Source organism: Hemiscyllium ocellatum, chromosome 4 (assembly GCF_020745735.1).
Source record: "Hemiscyllium ocellatum isolate sHemOce1 chromosome 4, sHemOce1.pat.X.cur, whole genome shotgun sequence".
Classification (NCBI taxonomy): Eukaryota; Metazoa; Chordata; class Chondrichthyes; order Orectolobiformes; family Hemiscylliidae; genus Hemiscyllium; species Hemiscyllium ocellatum.
Genome location: NC_083404.1, coordinates 31,299,676 through 31,322,319, shown reverse-complemented (window position 1 = coordinate 31,322,319; position 22,644 = coordinate 31,299,676). Strand labels below are relative to the sequence as shown.

Genomic DNA, 22,644 nt, shown 5'->3' with positions numbered 1-22,644 from the left:
CTCCGAAAGCTTGTGATTTCAAATAAACGTGTTGGTCTATAACATGGTGTTGTGTGACTTCTGATCTTGCAATATAGATTGTAAGAGCAGGGAAGTCATGGAGCTGTACAGAACTTTGGTTAGGCCACAGCTGGGGTACTGTGTGTAGTTCTGGTCACCGCAATATCGGAAGGGTGTGATTGCACTGGAGGCAGTGAGAAGGAGATTCACCAGGATGTTTACCAGGATGGAGCATTTTAGCTATGAAGAGAGACTGGATAATCTCAGGTTGTTTTCTTTGGAACAAAGATGGTTGACAGGGTACCATTCAGCGATGTACAAGGTTACGGCAGCCATGGATAAGTTGAATAGAAAGAAGCTATCTTCCTTAGCTGAAGGGTCAATAACAAGGGGGCATAACTTTGAAGTGAAATGCAGGAGGTTTAGAGGGGATTTGCGGAATAACATTTTCATGTAGAGGGTGGTGGGGTTCTGGAATGCACTGCCTGGGGAGTAGTTGAGGTGGGAAACCTCACACACATTAAAAAGTACTTGGTTGAGCACTTGAATTGTCGTAACATGCAAGGCTTTGGGTCTAGGGGTAAGTCAGATCATGTAGGTCATAGTATATTTTTGGCACTACAAGTTTGATGGACTGAAAGGCCTCCTCTGCACTGTATGATTTCCTGGAAGGGAGAACAAAAGAATGGGACCTGGACTACTTGTGCACGAAATACAGAAAGCTAGCACACAGGTACAGCAGGTAATCAGGGAGGCTAATGGAATGTTGGCCTTTATTTCAAGGAGTTTTGGGTATAAGAGCAGAGAAGTCTTACTGCAACTGTACAAGATACTGGTGAGGCCATAACAAGAGTACTGTGAGCAGCCTTGACTCCCTTAGTTAAAAAAAATTATTTTCATTGAAGGAAGTTCAGAGAAGGTTCACTAGGATGAACCTTGGGTTGGAGGGATTGTCGTAAGAGCAAAAGTTAAACCGGTTGGGTCAGAGGACTCAGAATAAAGGAGCACTGTTTTAAGACTGAGATGAGGGGGCATTTATTCCCTAAGAGCATTGTGAATCTTTAGAACTCCTTGCCACAGAGAACTGTGAGGACAGAATCCTTGTGTATTTCTTCAAGACTGAGATAAATTCTTGATCAGTGGGGGATCCAGAGTTACGGAGAAAGGACAGGAAAGTGGATGTGAGGAGTGTTGGACTAGCCATGATCCGATTGAATAGCGGATCAGGCTCAAGGGTCTGAAGCCTAATCATGTTCCCATTTCTTGTGATCTTATGGTATCAGGTCCCTGGAGTAGGATTTGAATTCACATTCTGACACTGAGGTGAGATTGCTACCATTAAATCAAAGCCGATGCCCTTAAACTGAACTGATATAAGGTGGCTCAGTGGCAGTGGTACAGATTTAATACAAACCAATGTTGACCTTCTTCAAAAACACTTGGACTAAATGAATTGTTGACTTGTTAACAATTAACTATCAATTAATTTAACCCTAAGATTCAGTACAATAAGTATGTGTTCTTTGAGATATGCCTGTAACTTTCTTGTCTCTTATTTTGCAGCTCCACACCCACTTTTCCCATCTTTTCACCCGCCTGTTCCAATTGATGCCAGACACCATGAGGGGCGTTACCATTATGACCCATCACCTCTCGCTCCAGTGCACATGTGAGTATGATCCATCAATGCCTTGGATGACTCTTAAGTAAAACTTGAGATGTTTATATGATCAAATGTTTTTTCTCTGACCATAATGATGATGTTTGAAAAACAAATGTTACCATAGCCAGTGACTTTAAACCAAATTTTCATGAAGTATTAGGGTTCAGTTTAACTTATATTTTATATCCAAACAACAGCTTGGATCTTCCCATTAAAAATAACGTTAATCTCAGATTAACATATACAGCTTCTGAGGAATAAATCAGACAATACTTGTAGTGCCAACATTTTTGTAAGGTGAAAAGCAAAAAATTACCATCCAGTTTCTTGGCTCCTCCAGAAACTTTGCTGTAACTTGCCAAGAGATTCAGCATTAAGACATAGAAAATAGTGTGGCATTGTGTTTCTTAGCCACCAGATATTAACTCAACATGCCAGAAAAGCTAGAACCTGTTCATTCAAGTGTAAGTGAATTTTCAACAGTGTTGTAAATCTCAATTATTACCAAACAACTTTATTACCAAAATGTGTAGCGATTTAATTCCTTCAGATTTTAGTTGTGGGAAATTTTTTAAAAGTTACAATAAAACTTTTTTCTATTTTTCTCAATGCTCTTACATCTGTCTTAATTCTACACGTGATTTAGTGTTGGGTTAAATGTTCTCATTTACATTTCCTGTTTCAGATTCTGCAGGTCTGATTTTAGCTTTGAAGTAGTTGGGTTTCCAAAGGTTAATATCGGGCTCACCATGGCTCAGAAAGGATTTTTTAACCGTGTTGGGGAGGCACACTGTTGCTTGCTATGTTCACACTTGTCCTAGATCCCTGTAAGATACCACCACATTAAAATGGATTTCCAATAAATGCAAGTTACTGTGCACAAGCCCATTTGAGTCTGCAGACAGGCTTAAGGTTGGCACCATCCATTCACCACTGGCCACAGCATTCAGGCTATAATTTTTGTTTAAATAGTGAACACTGATAACTTTGTTGGGAGAACTAGCTGACTGGAATCTTGGCTCAAATAATAGCAGGGACTTGAATTAACATTGGCTGTGATCTGCAAGGTGGCTTTCAGTGCTCCTTTCATCCTTCAGTCAGTTTATGGTTGATCTACCTCAATATCAATTATCTGTCTTTGCTCCATATCTATTATTGTGGTTATATTATGACAATTGTTAAAAGCAAAATAAATGGATGGAAGTGACTTACCTGTTTTTGTACATAACTTTTCACATGGAATGTGTATTAACTAAACTGTTACATAACCCCATGTGCTGACATGAGCGTGAGCAGAGCCAGAACTGAAGGTTCCAGCATCTGCAGTTTTTTTTGCAGAGCTGAAGAGAGACTGGTGCAGTCTAACTCACAGCGATCTAAAGATTAATCAATTTAGGACTGTTTAATCTTCGATTTTTACATAACATAATGTAGTGAAAAATGTCAAGGAACAGTGAGGTTTAGTTGTCACTGCCGCATTCTGAGAAGCTGAACAATGACACTTATTAGCTGATTTTCTGCCCTAGGTAATTTTCTATATTGCACACCAGTATGTCCCATGAAGCAGGCATGTCCTGCAAGTTGTCTTTTGTGAGTGGTGAGTCAGCTGACCTATTAGTACAAATTGTTGGCAGCTAACATTGACATACCTGATCTTATTTCTGTGCCAAAGTACTTAACATTCTGCTGTGTCAATCCAGAATTGGCTGGTCATTGGCATTCAGCAAACAATTGAAGCCAACTTGGAAAATCTCATAAAAGCGCAAAATTTTTATTTCTGTAATAATGAACAGGCAACTATGGAAGCTTCAGTTCTACCATTTGCTCTTGATGCAAAATATAGCAAAATGGAGTCTAGAGGTAAAATAGAACATCTTTTATTCTCACAACCTTTTACAATATTTTATTAAAAGGAAACTGTTTAGACCCTTAAAGTCTTCTGGTGGAAGTTGCAGTCCTTTCTCTTCTGTGTAATGCACTTCATCAGGTTGGCTCAGTTAATAACCTGAGTAAGGAGAGTGGCTTCAAAGGAGTGAATTGTGAATTGCTGGAGTGCACCTAATTGATGGAGGAGCTGTCCTTCACATGAGGCATTAAACAGAAACACCTGATCTGTTCAAGTAGACTGAAAAGATTCCACACCAGAGATGAGAAATTTCCACATTTTGGCGGAATTCTGACATCAAGATCATTCCCTACCTGGTTTAATTGTAATATATCATGCTTATGAGTACAATGACAGACAGCACCAATTTTACTATTGATTCTGGCAGATGCGTTTATCTGTTGGACATGGTGCCAGGGCATGAGCTGCTGGGAGAGGAGGGAGGGTGCTAATATTAGATTAGATTACTTACAGTGTGGAAACAGGCCCTTTGGCCCAACAAGTCCACACCGACCCGCCGAAGCACAACCCACCCATACCCCTACATATACCCCTTGCCTAACACTACGGGGAATTTAGCATGGCCAATTCACCTGACCCGCACATCTTTGGACTGTGGGAGGAAACCGGAGAACCCGGTGGAAACCCACGCAGACACGGGGAGAACGTGCAAACTCCACACAGTCAGTCGCCTGAGGCAGGAATTGAACCCAGGTCCCTGGCGCTGTGAGGCAGCAGTGCTAACCACTGTGCCACCGTGCCGCCCAATGTGAACATTACAAGCAAGGTACAGTTCCAAGATAGCATGTGGCTGGAGATCAAGCCGGCTGGGCAGACAGGACAGCACTGTTCACAAACACTGTACAGAGATGCAACAATGGTGCTTTTATTAAAATTCCAATTATCCCTACTATTAGCACTTGTTTTCCAGCTTTGTTTTGCCCTGGGAAAATGTTTTCTGTCTCTGCCCAATAACCCTGCTGGTTCTGAAAGAGTTAAAGTTTCTGCTATACTGAACTCTGCCAAATCGGATAAAGTCACACAGTTGATGGAGGGAGAACCAGTGACTTGGATTCTAGCACGGTTTTCTCACAGAGATATATGTGTCACCTCTATCACTTATTAGTAATAGTTACTTTGCCTAAAGTTAATGTAACCTACAAAACATTACTAAGATATACAAAGTAAAACTTGTTACATAAGACTAGAGCATCTTCTGCAGAGATCTATTCATGGTCCATTCCCCACCACACAGTACTGAGCAGTCCCTTTGGTTAGCAAAGCAAGGAGGTTTGGTTGCTGCCCTCCACACACCAGGATCCATTAATGTTTAACACCCAGGCATCACATCATATTATAACAGTTATAACCAATGTTCCTCACTCTCAGTATGCAAAATCAGTTTATAGCTGAAAAGAGAGGCATGCCATTGAAACATTTTGTCTTGCAGTCATCAGTTCAGTTGCGAGAATGCCAAATTTCAGTGAAGTGTATTCTTACTCAGAGACTTGTTCTCTGCAAGCTGGATGAACATGTCTGAACATGCGCCTTTTTTGTATTAAACAAAAGCATGGGGAAACAATTGTCCCTGGTGCATTCTCCATGGTAACCATCTTAAGCAATCAGAATAAACTTGTTAACCTAACATTACCCTTGTCTCATGCTGCAGAAATTGTTGTTCCCTTTGAAATTTGCCATTCTTACACCTATCCTGAAGACTGCAGGGTGAAAAACCTGAAAAGCTTTTGTCAGAATTTCTAAAGTTCTGCAAAAATAGATTGTGTGCCCATTTATTTCAAAACTCTTTGTGGAATCTTGCTGTGTGCAAAATGGTTTCAGTATTTGTCTTTTTCTGCAATGGCTGCTGTACAATGAAATCCAGCTTTAAGGAATTAAACAGTTACTTATGGCTTGGAGCAGTCAGTATATCTAACATGAAAACAGAAAAACTTATTCATTTCAAGAAATAATTATTTGAATGCTTTACAGATGCTTTAGAATGCAAAGCAAGCATACTGCTCTGAATTCTAAATATTTGTTCTCACTTTCGTTGCATGATTTCAGATGTAACAGAACTGGTCCCTGGTGCACTGGTTGTATTTTAATTATATAATTACTGGCAGAAGATCAGCCTATTTCCTGCTGGTGATGAGGGCTTATATGTGGTCAGAAGGATTTGGACCTTATGACCATTGGCTTGAAGTTGCTCAACTTTCGTGGAGAACGCTCATTAAGCAATCTATGCTGTTTGGGTCAGTAACTTCTGAATACCTGTGGGACCTTGTTTGATTTCTGTTTTAATGAAAAATAATCACAATAAATATCAACCAACAAATCCTGTGCAAAAGGATTTTGCATTAAGCTGACTCTTTATGACCATGTCCTTAATGGAAAAAATTAATTGCAGTAAGTCAGCTGAAGACAGCGTCAATGTTCAACAGTTCTACAGCTGGTCCTGATCAGAATAATGTTTTTGCTTTAGTCATGTTGCTTAACCTCTACCTCTTTTTGTTATGGTTGTTGTGGATGAGATTCCAAATTCAGTGGCATTTTGGATGCACATTCTGACCTACATTATCTCCCTATTTCCAGCATAAACAGTCCCTATCTCTAAAAATTCTTATTGATGTTTTAAAATCACTCAATGCCCTTGGCCCTCTCTATTTGTGTCATCTTCAACGTTCCCACAACTATCCGAAATGTCTGTGTTCTTCCAATTCTGATCTTTTGAGCATTTCTAATTTTAATTACTCCGCCATTCATTCATGTGCCTTCATTTAGCTGGATCTTAAGTTCTGGAATTACGTCCCTAAACCATTCTGGTTCTGAACCTTTCTTTCCTCCTTTAGTATACTTCTACCTGTTTTTGTCATCTGCCTTTTATCTCCTTACATGCCTCATTAATTTTATAATGCTCCTGTATGGCAACTTGGAATGTTTTCCTATCTTAAAGGTACTTTATAAATACAACTTGTGGTTGCTTGGAGTCAATTAATACTTGTATCACTGTATTTCGGATCCTCAGACAGAAAGGGGAGATAACTTTAAATGCAGGGTTTAGTGGATGATATGACGCTCTGGAGCATGTTTTAATTTTTAAGCAGATGATTGCTGGAGCTCACCAGCAGCCACTGTTCCAAAGTTGAAGGAGTCACTGCAATTTGAATGCAGTTCACAAGCAGCAGGAATCAAGTGATCATTCCTGATGTAGGTCTCTGGTTTTGGTCCTTCCAGATATTGCTCAGCTGGGACTCTCACAAAAATTGCAGGTAGATCCTGGGAGAGGAGGAGTAGTGGAACACAAAGCAATATGTTGTGTTTTTATGTAGTCTAGAGACACAGATGTACAGCATGCAAACAGATCCTTTGGTCCAACTCGTCCATGCCGACCAGACCTAAATTCATTGAGGTCCAGTTGTGAGCACTTGGCCTACTTCCCTCTAAACCTTTGGTACTCATATACACATCCAGATGCCTGTTAAAATGTTGTAATTGTACCAGCCTCTGGCAGCTCACTCCATTAACGCACTACCCTTTGCATAAAAAAGTTGGCCTCAAGTACCTTTTACATCTTTGCCCTCTCACCCTAAATATATGCTTTCTGGTTCTGTGCTGCCTCAACCCAGGGAGAAGACCTTGTCTATTTAACATATTTATCCATGCCCCTTATGATTTTATGAACCTGTATAAGGTCGTCCCTCAGCTTCTGATGTTCCAGGGGGAACAGCCCCAGCCTATTCAACCTCCCCCTATAGCTCAAAACTTCCAAACCTGGCAACATCCTTGTAAACCTTTCTCTGAACCCTTTCAAGTTTCACAACATCCTTCCTGTAGGAGGGAGATCAGAATTGCACACAGTATTCCAAAAATGGCCTAACCAATGTCCTCTATAGCTCAGACCAATAAAGGAAAGCATGCCAAATGCCTTCTTCACCACCCTATCTACGTGCATCTCCACTTTCAAAGAACTATGAACCTGCTCTCCAAAGTGTCTTTGTTCAGCAACACTTCCCAGTACCTTCCCATTAAATGTCAAAGATCTGCCCTCATTTGCCTTTCCAAAATGCAGCACCTCACATTTATCTAAATTAAATTCCATCTGCCACTCCTTGGCCCATTGGTGTGAATTTCAATATGTAGGACTGTTTCCTCTTGATTTAGAGAAAAGCATGAAAATGGTTAAGAAATGTGCAGAAAAGTCAAAAATGAGCACCAAAATGATCTGTCCTGTGTATTTGTATTTTTTACTTGTCTGGTGTTTGTATTTTTACTTGTCTGGTGTGTATTTTCATGTGGTATTATGTCTTATTCACCTTTAACCTCTAATATTAAGTCAGTTTGACCAAGTCACTAAATTATGGGCCAGTTAATTTGAAGTCTGTTAAACTCCATCTCACAATAAAGAATAACAATCGTTTAAGACTAAGTTGTCATTTCCTCACAGTTGGAGAAAGCAAGTCTTGTAAGTCTGCTCTTTCATACTTACAGAATCATAGAGCCATAAAAGCTTTATAGTTAAGTCTGTGATTTTGCTATTTCTGTTAGAAGTTAAAAAAATTTTAAAATAGTAGTTTTCCTGTTAAGAACAGGTAACATTGGAGCTAATGATAAAAGTGGAGGAGCTGCTGAGTTATCTGAAAGACAATCAGATGAGAGAGATTTTACTGGGACCAAATTATGTTTGATATTTGTCATCATTATAGTTGATGTTGTTTTGTAAAATCACAGTCTGTCCTTAAGCACCACTATTGCCTATAATGAAAATTTTATGCTGCATTTCCACAGACTCCGCTGTCTGCATAAACAAGCACCAGGTGATTGATGGAGGTGTCATCTTAACAAAATAACAAATGTAGTACAGCAGTAGGCGTAAAAGAAGATAATAGATAAGTGAATGAGAGTGCAGGAGATAGGAAATACAAGTTACAGGTAGAGGAGATAAATTTACTATAACTAGACTTTAATAACTTGTACCATATAATAGGTCAATACTTAAAAATATTTTAATACATATAAATTTAACCATTTGATGGTTAACTGCATCCCTAACACACCAATTTTATTTGAAGAACTGGTCTGATTTAATTTGATTAAAATTGATTAACAATGTAATGTGCCATTGAGCCAGTCTCTATAGATATGATACAACACTGAATATTTTATGTCCAAGCATGTTTATGATAATGAAATAAGCAATGAAATACAGAAATGATCCTCAGTTATTAGAGGATCAATTGACATGCTGTTTTCCTATTGTTACACTCTTCCTTCAGAAATTGTGTAAAGTAGCAGAAGGCGATGAAGGCTGACTAATAGTCTAAGTCCATGGTTGTAAACGGCTTTATCTAATATGGTCTTATCAGACAGAAAATCTTACGTGTTCCCACATATCATACATTGAGTAGGGATCACCCTACTCATGAGAGGCAAGTTCTCCACTGAGAATCAATCCAGTGTATTCATATTCAGAACACTCGACTTGGCAGGACTGTAGCGAGTTTGAACCCTGCACATTCCAATCCTCACTTTTGATGCCATAGTTCCCACTGGCCATGCTTCCTCCATAAACATCTCTGCCTTTCCATATTTCTTGCCGCTTTTAAGATGATCCTTGAAACCTGTCTTTTTGGTCATGATTTTGGTCATCTTTCCTCATATTGCCTTTATGACTTGGTGTCAAATTCTGCTTTAACATATAAATGTTTGATTATATCGGAGATGCTAAATAAATATACTTTGTCATTGTCATGGGACTAAATGTTATCACAAAGCAAAGATCTGCTATCAATTGATACATGTTGATTAAGACAGTATGTATAAACTGCATGATAACATTTTTATTTATTAGTGCATTTCATGTAGAGATTGTTCTACAGTACCACAGGTGTGTGATTAGATAACAAGTTAGGTGGATGAAAACACTGTGGTAATGTTACAGGACCAGTAATTCAGAGGTCTAGACAAAAGCTTTGGAGACATGTCTTCAAACCACGTTGACTAGGAGATTGTAAATTAAGGGATAAAGTGCTGGTTTGATTAATAATGATCATGAAGCTACAAGCATATCATAAAAACTCATTTGCCTCACTAATGTATTTAATGGAGGAAATCTGCCATCTATTGGTTTGGCCTTCATGTGATTCCAGATCCACAGTATGTTCACTCTTTACTGCCCTGTGAGATGGTCAAGCAAGCCACTCAATTGCATCAAGACACTTCAGAAAAAAGCGCCAATGATGTAGCTGCACTATATGAACTCCAGTAAGTTTGCTCAGCATCATCTTTGGAAGAACCAGTGGAGATGAACAATAAATACTGGCCTTGCCATTGATGCTGACATCTAAAAAAAACAAATTAAAAAAAATTACATCAAGTTTCTAGTTTAAAATCTTTATTGTAGATGTAGGTTTTAACAAGTGTCTTCAAGAAGAGAGAAATGAAATGATAGGGAAGGATTTTGTGTTGGACTTCCAGAGCTTATGGCCTAGGTAGCTGGATACAAACCTGCCAATAGTAGATCAAAGGGAATAGAGGTTGGTCAAGCATCCAGAATTAGAAGGCAGAGTTATGCAATGGCTAGAGTAGGTCAAAGTATTGAAACATAGTGAGGCTATGAAGGCATTTGAAGATGAGGCTATGAGGATAATAATTTTAAATTTGAGATGTAGGCAAACCAGACATTTGTATAGATCAGCCAGCGCAGGCAGACTAGATGAAACACATTTGCTGCATGTTTCCATAGAAGTGCAAATTTTGAATGAACTGAGTGTTATGGTGGAAGGAAAATAGGAAGCTGGCCAGAGGAGCAGTGAAATAATCCAATCTAGTGTGAAGAAAAATGTTGATGGGGATTTCAGCAGCAGATGAATTGCAGCACATTGCAATACACCCAATCGAATATTAAATTAATAATTTCAAGTAATTCCATGAACATTTGATGGATAAAGAGTAGTGCTGAACAAAGTTATGTTTTTAAAATATAATGTTCGATGTATAATGCTAAATATTCTTTGCTTTTAGTGACACTTTGCCAAACTGCACCTTTGTATATTTGCTGGTTCATAGCATATTGTATAGTGACTGCTTTTACCTCAAACTTGGCTGGATTAAAAGTGATTGTATTATGTTGGAGGAGTTTTAATCAAATTGAGGTTCAGAAAAGAAACATGAAACTTCCAGCACACAAGCTCTGTGAGGGCTCTATTTAAATGTCTCAAGTGTGAAATGTCACAATCTATGTTTAATCATATTTTCAGATCAGGCTTCATTTGTAAGGATGATCAGACATCTTTATTTACTAGAAAATCACACTTAATATTGTAGGAAATGAGTCATGTTATTTAGATGGCACCATGCATAACCATGGCAATCAGTTAGCACACAGTAATTACATGGACTTTGAGAAATAAAATGAAATTGTTTTAAAACAAGTCCTCCATGGGGTACAGAAGGAATCATTTTTAACCCACTTAACTAAGCACTAAACACACGCCTAATATTTTACAAATACTTTTTGGATAAGGCTGCCATTGCAGACTTGTAATTACAGAGCAAATGTGCCTGGAGCTAGGTAATAAATCTGATGTAATCTCTCTGTGCATTAAGGAGAATAAAAGGGGCCTGTTTGTATATTAAGCTCTGAGAAATTTCCGAGTATGGATATACCATGACTAATGCAGACATTCCCGACTGATGTCCAATGTCATCGTTTTGTTATTCTCTTATTAAAGATTGGATCCAAAGATTTACGCAGAGCTGGATAATCCGGATAGAGCTGGCATCCATTTAGGGCATCAACAATATGAAGCAAAATTAAATTAAAAGCTCGTAAAATGAAATATGTTTCGTATTAGTCGCTTGACACTTAATTTGCCTCTGAATAAGGAAGGAAATCGCAAATTAACCTGCCTATGTTTTTCTAGGCAGGGCTTATTAGAGTTAGTAATAACTGTAATTATCTCTGTGATAATATTAACCTATATGTGTATGAATATGTACTCAAGTGTGGCACTTCTGATGCATTTCTGAGTCGAGCGCAACCATTCCGTCTCCTCTCATTAGACAGAAATATACTTGTCAAACAGAAACCGTGTTGTGCCGTGGTGAGGAGACAATGGGCGTGTGGGGGCCTCAAACTTCAACTACTTAATTAGTGCTCGTTGCCTTAAGTTGAGGCTCCTGTTGCTTGTGCTTTTTGTTTGATTAAATTTTGCGAGTTTTAGGTCAAAGTCTCTCTGCACTTCTGCGAAATCATGCGAATGCTGTTGACTCTTTAAGAAAGCGGCATTTTGACCGGAGTCCGCTGCGCTTTGTAACGCACTCGGCTGATGGGCCACTGTGTGTATTGCTGTTGCCAACATTAGCAGGGAAGAGAGCAGTGGGCTTGTGTCTTCAAAGGTGTTTCGAGACGTACCCTTCAGCTTGAGAAAATCCTGGATGATTTATTAGTTCTCAGACCTTCCTGAGCGGCAGTTAATCCTACCAGCACTGTACCTGAGTCCCACTCAAGTGCAATATATAAAATCGGGTGTCAGAATAATGGCGGGGGGAGGAAGATGTAAGGGGGGATTGTAAATTGGGCAGCACGGAATTTTGGGGGCGGGGAAGCAAGCCAAAAGGACCACAATGGGTACTTTCTGGCAACTGATTAAAATCTCTGGATGCTGTCAGCAATAAGCGCTAAAAAGAACAAAGCCGAAAAATAGCGTGCTTTTTGAACAGCGGTGCGGCAGCTCCTTGAAGTAAATTCCTAAGTCATTTGTGCTTCAGTCAGCAGTATTAGTCCAGCAAGAAGATATTGAGCGAGACGTGCACATGCACTGAACCAGAGTTAAGCCTCGTTCTACAGGGGCCATGGTTAAAGCTTTTACAGCCCCTTAGACTGTGAGGAAGTGAACTGTGACAGGTTTCTCCAAACACAATGCTCCAACGTGTTTGGAAAGCAAGTTCAGCTTCCAGCCGGGCAATGCGAAAAAAAAACAAGCCATGTGTTCCTTTGGTGTTAGATTTAGGGAATTTCAATCAGAACCTCGGCTGCACTGACCTCCTAACTTGCAATCGACTCCCCAACTGCCCCTGGATTTGCTGCTTGCTTGCCCTCCCTTTCTGTTCAGCCATGTAGCTCGGAGAGGTATTTTGTGAAGGTGCCAAACGCGGCGTAATTACATTTCAACAAAACAAAACTCGGATTGAAGAGAGATCCGCGTGTGTTTGAGGTGATGTTGAGTTCCCCCTTATCTGTCGACTGAGTATCCCAATAAAAGATTGCCATTACACTGATATTGGAAAATATACCAGATGGCACTTTAACAATTCAAGGCGGAGAACCAAAGTTCACGTTTCTGCAAAAAATAAACCCATCAGTTTTAAAGTACTTGGGCCAGGGAATGAGTGAGACGGGAAAATTATTTATTTATTGCAGGCAGCGCATTATTTTGAAGGTTTATCTGCACCGCTCAGTCTCAGACCATGCAGTGCAAGCCAAGTATTTCCTTTTGAGAGCCAACCTTTTGATCTGATTGAAACCAAACTAAGTTCAGAATGAATTGTAAGCCATTATGGGGTTTAGAGGCGGAGGTAGAGGGTTATTATAGGACGCACGGATAATTACAGTCGAGTATTGGAGAGTTTCAGGAGATGACAGCTGAAATGTTTGTTTTCAAAAAGGGTCTTATTATGACTCTCAACATCATAGTGCAGACATTGAAGGCCATGTTCACGCAATCTGAAAGTGTTTCTAGGCTCCCAGCCAGACTGAAGCATGCTTTCTGTGTTGGACTGAGAGGAGGCAGAAGAAAATGGCCTATTTGTTGAAACATTATTGGATCTTAATTAGAGATGAACAAAAGGTCTGCTTTTTAATAGACTGGCCATCAGCAGCATTAACATTATTGGTTCTGTTGGTGATTCATGCTGGTTCCTATGTTTTTCTGGTTTAGTGTCCCTTAAAATTAAACCAAAAATTATGATTTCTGTTATGTTGAGCATTGGATGTACCTTGCCCTAACATTAACATCAAAATAAACATTGCTGAGCACCACAAACATTGCCATTTGAAACATACAAACTTTGTTAGGATATTGAGAAATGAACTTTATTTTTATTCATTCATGGGATAAGAGTGTCACTGACTAGGTCAGCATTTATTGCCCATCCCTAATTGCCAGAGGACAGCTGAGTCAACCATAGTACTGTGGGTCTGGAGTCACGTGTCAGCCAGACCAAGCAAAGATGGCAATTTCTATCCCTAAAGGAAATTAGTGAATCTGATGGATTTTTCTGACAAGGAACAATGGATTTGTGGTCATCATTTGTAGGGTTTCTTTCTGCATTAAAGGTTATGCCGCAGAAAACATCCTTAACAAATGTTCAATGCTTTTTAAGCAACTTTTCTGTTTTAGTTATTTTTAATCAACCCGTCAGCCACCTTATGACAGATGTGGAACTTGAACCCAAAGCTCCTGACCCAGAAATATATTTTTATGTTGTTTGTTTTGTTGAATAACTATTGATCCTCAGTCATTGGAATTTCAACTTACAGTTTTTCTGTGTTCATGTTCCCTTCTTCTTCTGTATTCTTTTTAGTTCATTTATGTTCTTCCACCTGTTTCTGCTTCTGTGTCGTGTGTTTTGAAATTTCTTCGTGCTTTCTTAACTGTCTTACTCTCACTCTCCTTTACTTTTTTATTATTTATATGCCTGTGTGATGATACTATGGCTTCAAGACATGTACAAGTATTTTGTCCTTTTTTTATGAAGAAGGATTGAGACAGAGGTTACAAGCAGTCTACTCCAAAGCCAATAAAGTAAACAGCTTGTGAGGCCTTGGAGGTTTCTTTTTAAAGTTAGAACAATAAAAGCAACCTGAATAAGTGTGGTCAAGCTCCAGGATGTTTAGTTTTAGTTTTTTTTCATTAGTAGTTGTGTAATGATTGGAACCAGGTTGACTTCATTGGCTACATGGTTTTTAATTGAGGTTGTTAACCTGGGCCAATCAAGAAAGCCTTGGCTGACCAATATAGCCAGGAGGTTAGAATCTCCTCAGTTGAGGACTGACTCCAAGCTGGCTGACTGACCACAGCCAGTGTACTGTGCATAGTAAATACAGGGTGACTTGGTGACGGGAACTGGCCTTGTACAGTTATTTCAATTTGCTGCTGGGGTCTTGAAGCTGGATATGAAATTTTTTTTCCTATCTCTGTTACAGCTAAAAGCTTGAGTTCTCTTCCTGCTCTTAGAATTGCAGGTGAGACTATCTATTTTACTGAATTTGCTTTAGCTAATGGTATGTTTAGGAAATGTTACTATGCTGTAGGAGCTGTTCAATAGTTAAATAATCCATTATTCTATTAAGTTTTCCAATAGAGTTAAGTTATTCCAATTCTTTCTTTTGTTGTATTTTAACTATAGTGTATGAATAAAGTGTATTTTGCTTCAAGGCTGGTTGTTTGACTAATCAAATTGCATCTGGAACACAACGCCTGGCACTTGCCTTTAAAGTAAGAAAACCCTAGAGTCTCGGTTGTCTTAGTATATTTTGAGGGGAATTAGTCTGGTCCATAACAAATTGGGGGCTCTTGTTGAGATCAAAAACTGTAATTAAAGATTGGCTTTAAAATTATTGGATTCAAAGGCAGTGCATGGTGAGTGTTGGTGTTCTCTTTTCTGGTGTTGAATTTAGTTATTTTTGAATAGGATGTACCTTGTGTAATAAAGGATCTTTCAGCCACTAAGAGTTTCCTGGATGTAGAAGAAGTCACATAAGGAGTTTCATGGAAAGTGAGCAAGAAAAAGCTTTTAGAATTGGCAAACAACCGAGAGTTGGGGTTGCCTGTGACTGTGAGTAAACGGGAGATGATTGTGGCAATTGTGCAGAATTTATAGTTGCCAGGAATGAAATTGGAATCTTTGGAAATGGCTAAGATTCAATTGAAAATGAAACAGCTTAAGTTACACACAAAATGAAATGGTTTGCATTACATTCAAAAGCAGAACAAAAAGTAAAGGAAAGGAAGACCCTAGCAGAAGACAGGGAGAAAGAAGGAGAAGAAAGGTAGAAAGAGATGGCTTTTGAACTTTAGACGTTGGAACTGAAAACACAAATTTAGCTTAAAATAGCAGAGGTAGAGGTGAAGTAGGAGCAGTGATGATGTCAGTGATGGACAACTACCACATGATAGCCAAAGGCCTGGTGGGAACCTGTTCAAATATGTCCAAGTATTGCCAAACTTCAATGAGAAGGATGTAGAAGCCCTTTTCATTTCATTTGAGCAAGTGGCTAAACAAATGAAATGGCTGGTGATCAAGTGGGTATTGTGGATCCAAATGAAATTGGTAGGTAGAGCTAGTAAGCTTTTTGCATCAACAAGAGAGGAGATACCTGGGGAGTATAATGAGGAGAAACGTGCCATCTTAAGTGCATATGAACTAGTACCATAAGACTACAGATAACATTTTAGGAATCTCGGAGGGACCCTGGTCAAACATACATAGTGTGTGAAAGGATCAAACAAAGTAATTTGATAGATGGAGAAGAGCATTGAAAACAGAGCTAACATATAACATTCTTAGAAAAATAATTATTTTGAAGGAGTTAAAAAATTCACTTCCTGGAATAGTGAGAACTCATGTGGAAAAGCAGAAAGTAAGACTGAAAGGTAATGAACAGAAATGGCAGGTGGTTTTGAGTTGGTTCATAAATCAGAGTTTGGCTTCCAACATCAATTTCAATCTGTGAGGGATAGAATTTGAGGAAAAGAGAAGTTCTCAGGTGGTAAGGAAAAGGAGATAGTAAAGATAGTTTACCATGGAGTAAGAAGGTAACATTTGAGGGGGAAAGAGCAGTAAAAAAGCTTAGGTGTTTTCACTGTAATAAAATAGGCCACGTGAAGTCAGAGTATTTAGAAAAATTGAATTGAATTTTGAGGCACAGTGAAAAGCTTTGTCTTGCGAGCAATCCAGGCAGATCACAGACTTAAGTAGCATAGATAAGTAAATAATAGGTAAACAGCAGAAAAACAAAAACACAGGTACAGGCGAATGTTAAGAGTTTGAGATTCCATTCAGTATTCTAACAACAGTAGGGTAGAAACTGTTTTGAAACTGGCTGGTGTGTGTGTTCAAGCTTCTGTATCTTCTACCTGATGGTAGAGATTGTATAAAAACATTGCCAGGGTGAGATGGATCTTTGAGAATGCTGGCACCTTTTCCTTGACAGCGGGCCTGGTAGATGGATTCTATAGATGGAAGGTTGGCCTTTGTGATTGTCTGGGCTGGGTTCACCATTCTCTGTAACCGTCTCTGATTTTGAATGGTACAGTTACCATCGCAGGTAGTGATACATCTAGACAGATGGTGAACCTATAAAAGTTGGCAAGGGTATTCGCCTTCATGCCAAATTTCCTCAGCTGCCTGAGGACGAAGAGACGTTGTTGTGCCTTTGTAACCAGTGCGTCCACATGAAGAGTCCAGGAAAGCTTGTTGTGGATGACCACTCCCAGGAGCTTGACACTCTCCACTCGTTCCACCTCTGTGCAGTTAAAGTGTAGGGGGGGCATGAGTAACATCCCACTGAAAGTCAATAATGACTTCTTTGGTTTTGCCAATATTGAGAGCTAGATTGTTCTCAGTGCACCATTTTTCCAGGTCTTCCACCTCCCGTCTGTAGTCTGTTTTGTCACCATCTGAGATTCGACCAACTGTGGTGGTGTCATCAGCGAATTTGTAAATGGCATTAGTCTGGTATTCGACGACGCAGTAATGGGCATACAGTGAGTACAGTAGGGGGCAGAGTATGCACCCCTGTGGAGCTCCAGTGTTGAGTGTTAGTGAGGATGAAATATTGTCATCAATCTTCACTGATTGTGGCCTATGGGTCAGGCAACTAACGATCCAGTTGTAGAGAGTGTAGCTTAGTCCGAGATCACTAAGTTTAGAAATCAGTATCCAGGGGATAATAGTGTTGAAGGCTGAACTGTAGTCAATGAGTCAGATTCTTACGTAGCTGTTCTTGGTGTCAAGATGTTCTAGGGAGGAGTGAAGGGCAAGTGATATGCCATCTCACATGGATAGGTTGGTCAAGAGTAGTGGGGAAGCTGGAGTTGATTAATGTGATGACCAGCCTTTCAAAGCACTTCATTCCCACTGACGTTAGGGCAACTGGGCCATAGTCGTTGAGACATGCTGCATGAGCCTTCTTATGCGTAGGAATGATGTTGGCCCTCTTGAAACCGGCTAGGACAGTGGCCTGTTGCAGGGAGGGGTTGAAGATGTCCGAGAAGACCTCTGGCAGTTGATCTGCACATGCTCTGAGTGCATGGTCTGGTACTCTGTCTGGTCCCATCGCTTTTCTTGAATTCACATATAGGAAAACTGGTCTGATCTCTGATGCAGTGACTGTTGGGATAGGTTTATCAGGACTTGTCGGAATAGTGTTACCTCTCGGCCGAAATTCTGCTCCAAGCGAGCGTAGAAGACTTTGAGACAATCTGGGAGGGATGTGTCATCGTCTGCTATCTTGCACTGTCTCTCTTTTTAGAACTTGTGATGTCATTAAGTTCTTGCCATATTTGCCGGGTGTCTGTCTGGGTCTCTAGTTTGGATCGGTATTGGTCCTTGGCTGTCTTAATGGCTCTGCGAAGGTCATACTTGGATTCCTTATATTTGAGTGGGTGTTCTGATCTTAAGGCCTCACGCCTTGTTTTTAGCAGGTTCTGTATGTCCTGATTCATCCAGGGCTTCCTCTTGGGGAACACCCGGATTGACTTCCTTGGTATGCAGTCCTCCACACACTTGCTGATAAAGTCTATGACTGTGCTGGTGTATTTGTCCAAGGTGCCTGCGAACTGTTTGAACTTGGCCCACTCAGTCAATTCCAGGATGGCACCAGAGTTGATCCTTTGCCTCCTCCGACCAGCGCTGGACCTGTATCCGTGAGGGGATCTGCTGCTTGAGCTTTTGCCTGTAAGCTGGGAGAAGAAACACGGCATTGAGATCGCTGGGAGACAGATGTGGGAAACAGGATAAGACATTGAGTTTTGTTGAAGTGGCAAAGGAAAGAAGTGGAAGCTGAAAAACTGCAAAAGAATGTCCAACCTGGTCAGCTGTTGGTTGAGGAGAAAGTGCCAGATCTCTTTAAAGGATTTACTTACATCGGTAAAATTTACTCACCTATGCTAGGAGGAGCAGGTAAAGAAAATAAAATTTTAAGAGGTACAGGATTAAGTCAATCTTTGATGATGAGAAATAAGGAGATATGTAATTCAGAAGGAGTATTGCCAGAAAAAGTGCTAACATGTGAAATTCATAGTGAGAAAAGCAGTTTTCCATTATATAAAGTGAAATTGAAAAGTCCAGTGAAAAGTGGTGCAATAGTGATAGATGTAAGGGTGGCATGGTGGCTCAGTGTTTAGCATTGTTGCCTCACAGCACCAGGGACCAAGGTTCGATGTGTAGGTTTGGTGGGTTAGCCATGGGAAGACCTTTTAGAAAGACCTTTTTCTTTACTCAGAGAGGAGTACGGGTATGGAATGCTTTAGGAGAAAGTGAGGACTGCAGATACTGGAGATCAGAGCTGAAAATGTGTTGCTGGAAAGGCGCAGCAGGTCAGGCAGCATCCAAGGAGCAGGAGAATCGATGTTTCGGGCATGAGCCCTTCTTCAGGAATGAGACCCTCATTCCTGAAGAAGGGCTCATGCCTGAAACGTCGATTCTCCTGTTCCTTGGATGCTGCCTGACCTGCTGCGCCTTTCCAGCAACACATTTTCAGCTATGGAATGCTTTGCCTGCAACGGTAGTAGATTCGCCGACTTTAAGTACTTTTACGTCGTCAATGGACAAGCATATGGATGTACCTGGAATAGTGCAGGTTAGATGGGCTTCAGATTGGTATGACAGATCGGTGCAACATCGAGGGCCAAAGGGCCTGTACTGCGCTGTAATGTTCTATGTTCCTTAAGGAGACTGTGTGGAGTTTGCACATTCTCTTCATTTCTGTGTGGGTTTCCTCTAATTGCTCTGGTTTCCTTCTACAATCCAAAGATTTGCAGGTTAGGTAGATTGGCCATGCTAAATTGCCCATACTGTTCAAAGATGTGTCGGTTCGGTGGGTTAGCCTAGGGAAATGCAAGGTGACAGGGATAGGGTTTGGTTTGGGTGCAGACTTGATGGGCTGAATGGCCTGCTTCCTGACTGTAGTGATTCTATGTAATAGAGAAGTTCTCAGTTCCAGAAATACAGTTTATCCTTGGTAATGATATTGCTGGATTGGATAGAAGTATGACCTGAGTTTCCTATTCCCAAATGACCGCCTCCTGGTAAGAAGTAAAGTCTACTGTGGTTGAAAAGTAAAATCAGGAAACTGACTGTGTGATAACAAGGTCACAAATCCACAGGTTGAGGCAGGAGGAGAAATCAAGGAGTAAGAGAAATGGAAGTTGAAGTTCAATTATCAGGAACAATGTTTGATCAAATGGTTGAGAAAAAGAAGAACTGGTGGAGGACAAAGTGGATATTTTTAGTTCAGAGAAATTAGCTGAATTACAATGGAAAGATGAGAAACTAAAGCAGTTATCAAAAAGTTAACACAGAAGAAGAAACTGCGGGTATTCCAGAATGTTACTCTTAAAAATGACATCTTGATGAAGAAATGGAGATTGTCACATATTCAGGTGGATGAGAAATGGGCAGAAGTTCAACAAGTTGTATTACTGGTGGGTTCTGGAAAGGAAGTATCGTGGATAGCACGTGACTTACCAGTAGGAGGTCATTTGGGAATAGGAAACTCAGATCATAGTCATAGAGTCATCGAGATGTACAGCATGGGAAGAGACCCTTCAGTCCAACCTGTCCATGCCGACCAGATATCCCAACCCAATCTAGTCCCACCTGCCAGTACCCGGCCCATATCCCTCCAAACCCTTCCTATTCATATACCCATCCAATTACTGGCCTGGATTGCATGAGGATGTGATTGAATTTTGCAGGACATGTCATACAATCTGAATTGGAAAACCTTAGGCAGTGATAAAACCAGCAATCAATACCCATTCCTGCATTTCAGGAACCGTTTACAAGAGTCTTAATTGATTGCATTGGACCCTTCCCCAAAACAAAAAGTGAGACTCAGTATTTGTTGACCGTAATGGATATGTTTACAAGATTTCCAGAGGCCATTCCATTACACACTATCAGGGATAAAAGGATTAGAACATCCTTTATAGCACAGGAATAGGCCCATTGGCCTACAATGTTATACCGAACATGATGCCAAATTAAACTAATCCCTTCTTCCTGCCCTTGGTTCATATTTCTCTCATCCTTGCATATTCATCTGCTTATCTAAAAGTCCCTTACACACACCTAACATATCTGCCTCCATCACCATCCATGGCAACACATTCCAGACTCCCACCACACTCTGTGTAAAAAGATTTGTTCCTCACATCTCCTTTGCACTTTCCCCATCTCATCTTAAATGCATGCCCCCTCGTATTAGACATTTCAATTCACGGAAGAAGATTCTGACCATCAACCATATCAATGCATCTCATACTTTTATTGACTACTATCAATGTTATGTTCCCCTTCCTATTAATTCATCCCCAGGAAAGTGGGAATGGGTGTAAAAGTTTCTGTTGTTGTTCTAAAGCCGAGACTCCCAAGTGGCATTTCCTGATTTGGAAGTGCTAGTGTTAGACTGGGGTATACAAAGTTAAAAATCACGCAATACCAGGTTATAGTCCAACAGGTTTTTTCAGATGCATTAGCTTTGAAGTGCTGGTCCCACAACCACCTGATGAAGGAGCAGCGCTCCGGAGGCTAGTCCTTCCAAATTAACCTGCTGGACTATAACCTGGAGTTGTGTGATTTTTAACAATGTGGCTTTTCAACCACATTTTCAACTTGACTGCCCAAATGCAAAGATTATTGCACACTTACCCCTAGATCTTGCTGTTCACGCATCCCTTTTACAATTCCTTCTGTTTATATTGTCTCTCCTCACTCTTCTCACTGCAATGCATCACTTCACTTTTCTGTGTAAAGTTCCATCTATTTCATTAGCCTATTCTTTAAAGTTGGTCACCCATGTTCTTCTCAGTTCATAATTCTTCCTAGTTTTGTCTCATTTATGGAATTTGAAATTTGCCATGTACACCCAACTTGAACATAAATCCACGAATGTATTCTGCTGGATTATCCTCCTCAACATCTTCTGTTGTGTCCTCAAGAAAGTCAATCACCTCAGGTCAATGCAAGTTGCCTTTAACAAATCATTATTGGCTTTCCCTAATTAATCAATGCCTCTTCAAATGATCATTAATATTTTTGAGGATTACCATGTCTAAAAGTTTTCTCAGAACCAACATGAAACTGCCTGGACTGGAGTTATTGGATTTAGCCTTATCCTACTTTTAAAACAAGTGTGTAACTCTTGTTGCTATCCAATTCTTTGGCACCATCCTGGTCAGACTACGTTTGGATTATTGTGCACATTTTAGGCCCCATATCTCAGAAAGAATGGAGATAAGGAGAAATTTCTTCAGCCAGAGGGTGGTGCATCTATGAAATTCACTGCCACAGAAGGCTGTGGAGGCCAGGTCTTTGGGTATATTTAAGACTGATATCGATAGGTTCTTGAATGTCAAGGGGATTAAGGGTTACGGGGAGAAGGTAGGCGATTGGTTGAGAGACTTATCAGTGTCAAGAGTGTGGTGCTGAGAAAGCACAGCAAGTCCGGCAGCATCTGAGGAGCAGAAGAATCGACATTTCAGGCATAAGCCTTCATCAGGGATTATTCAAAGTCATTGATAATTATCAAGAGAAGGTAGTAATCCTTGTGAGGATCCCTGGGGAGCATCACTCCATACTTTATTCCAGGCTAGGAAACAATCATTTATCGTGACTATTTATTCCAGGTTATTCAGGCAATTTTATATCTGTGCTGCCACCTTCCCTTTTATTTCATGAGCTTCAATTTTGCTAGCAAGCTTATTATGTAGCTCTTTATCAGACATCTTTTCCAAGTCCACAAGGAACTCATCTGCTGGATTATCCTCCTCAACATCTTCTGTTGTGTCCTCAAGAAACTCAATCACCT

At 40.2% G+C, this 22,644-nt stretch overlaps 1 protein-coding gene across 3 annotated transcripts in view; it reads left to right on the top strand.

Annotated features, from left to right (window-relative positions):
• Nucleotides 1–22,644, top strand: part of LOC132811908 (transcriptional activator GLI3-like) — a 381,995-nt gene that overhangs the window by 231,435 nt on the left and 127,916 nt on the right. For 2 of the 3 annotated variants that reach the window (XM_060822859.1, XM_060822860.1), the window contains one exon: nt 1,564–1,669. In XM_060822859.1, the coding sequence (XP_060678842.1) occupies nt 1,564–1,669 (106 nt within the window). Of the gene's footprint in view, nt 1–1,563; nt 1,670–22,644 lie in introns of those variants that run through there. The other variant, XM_060822861.1, reaches the window with a different exon arrangement.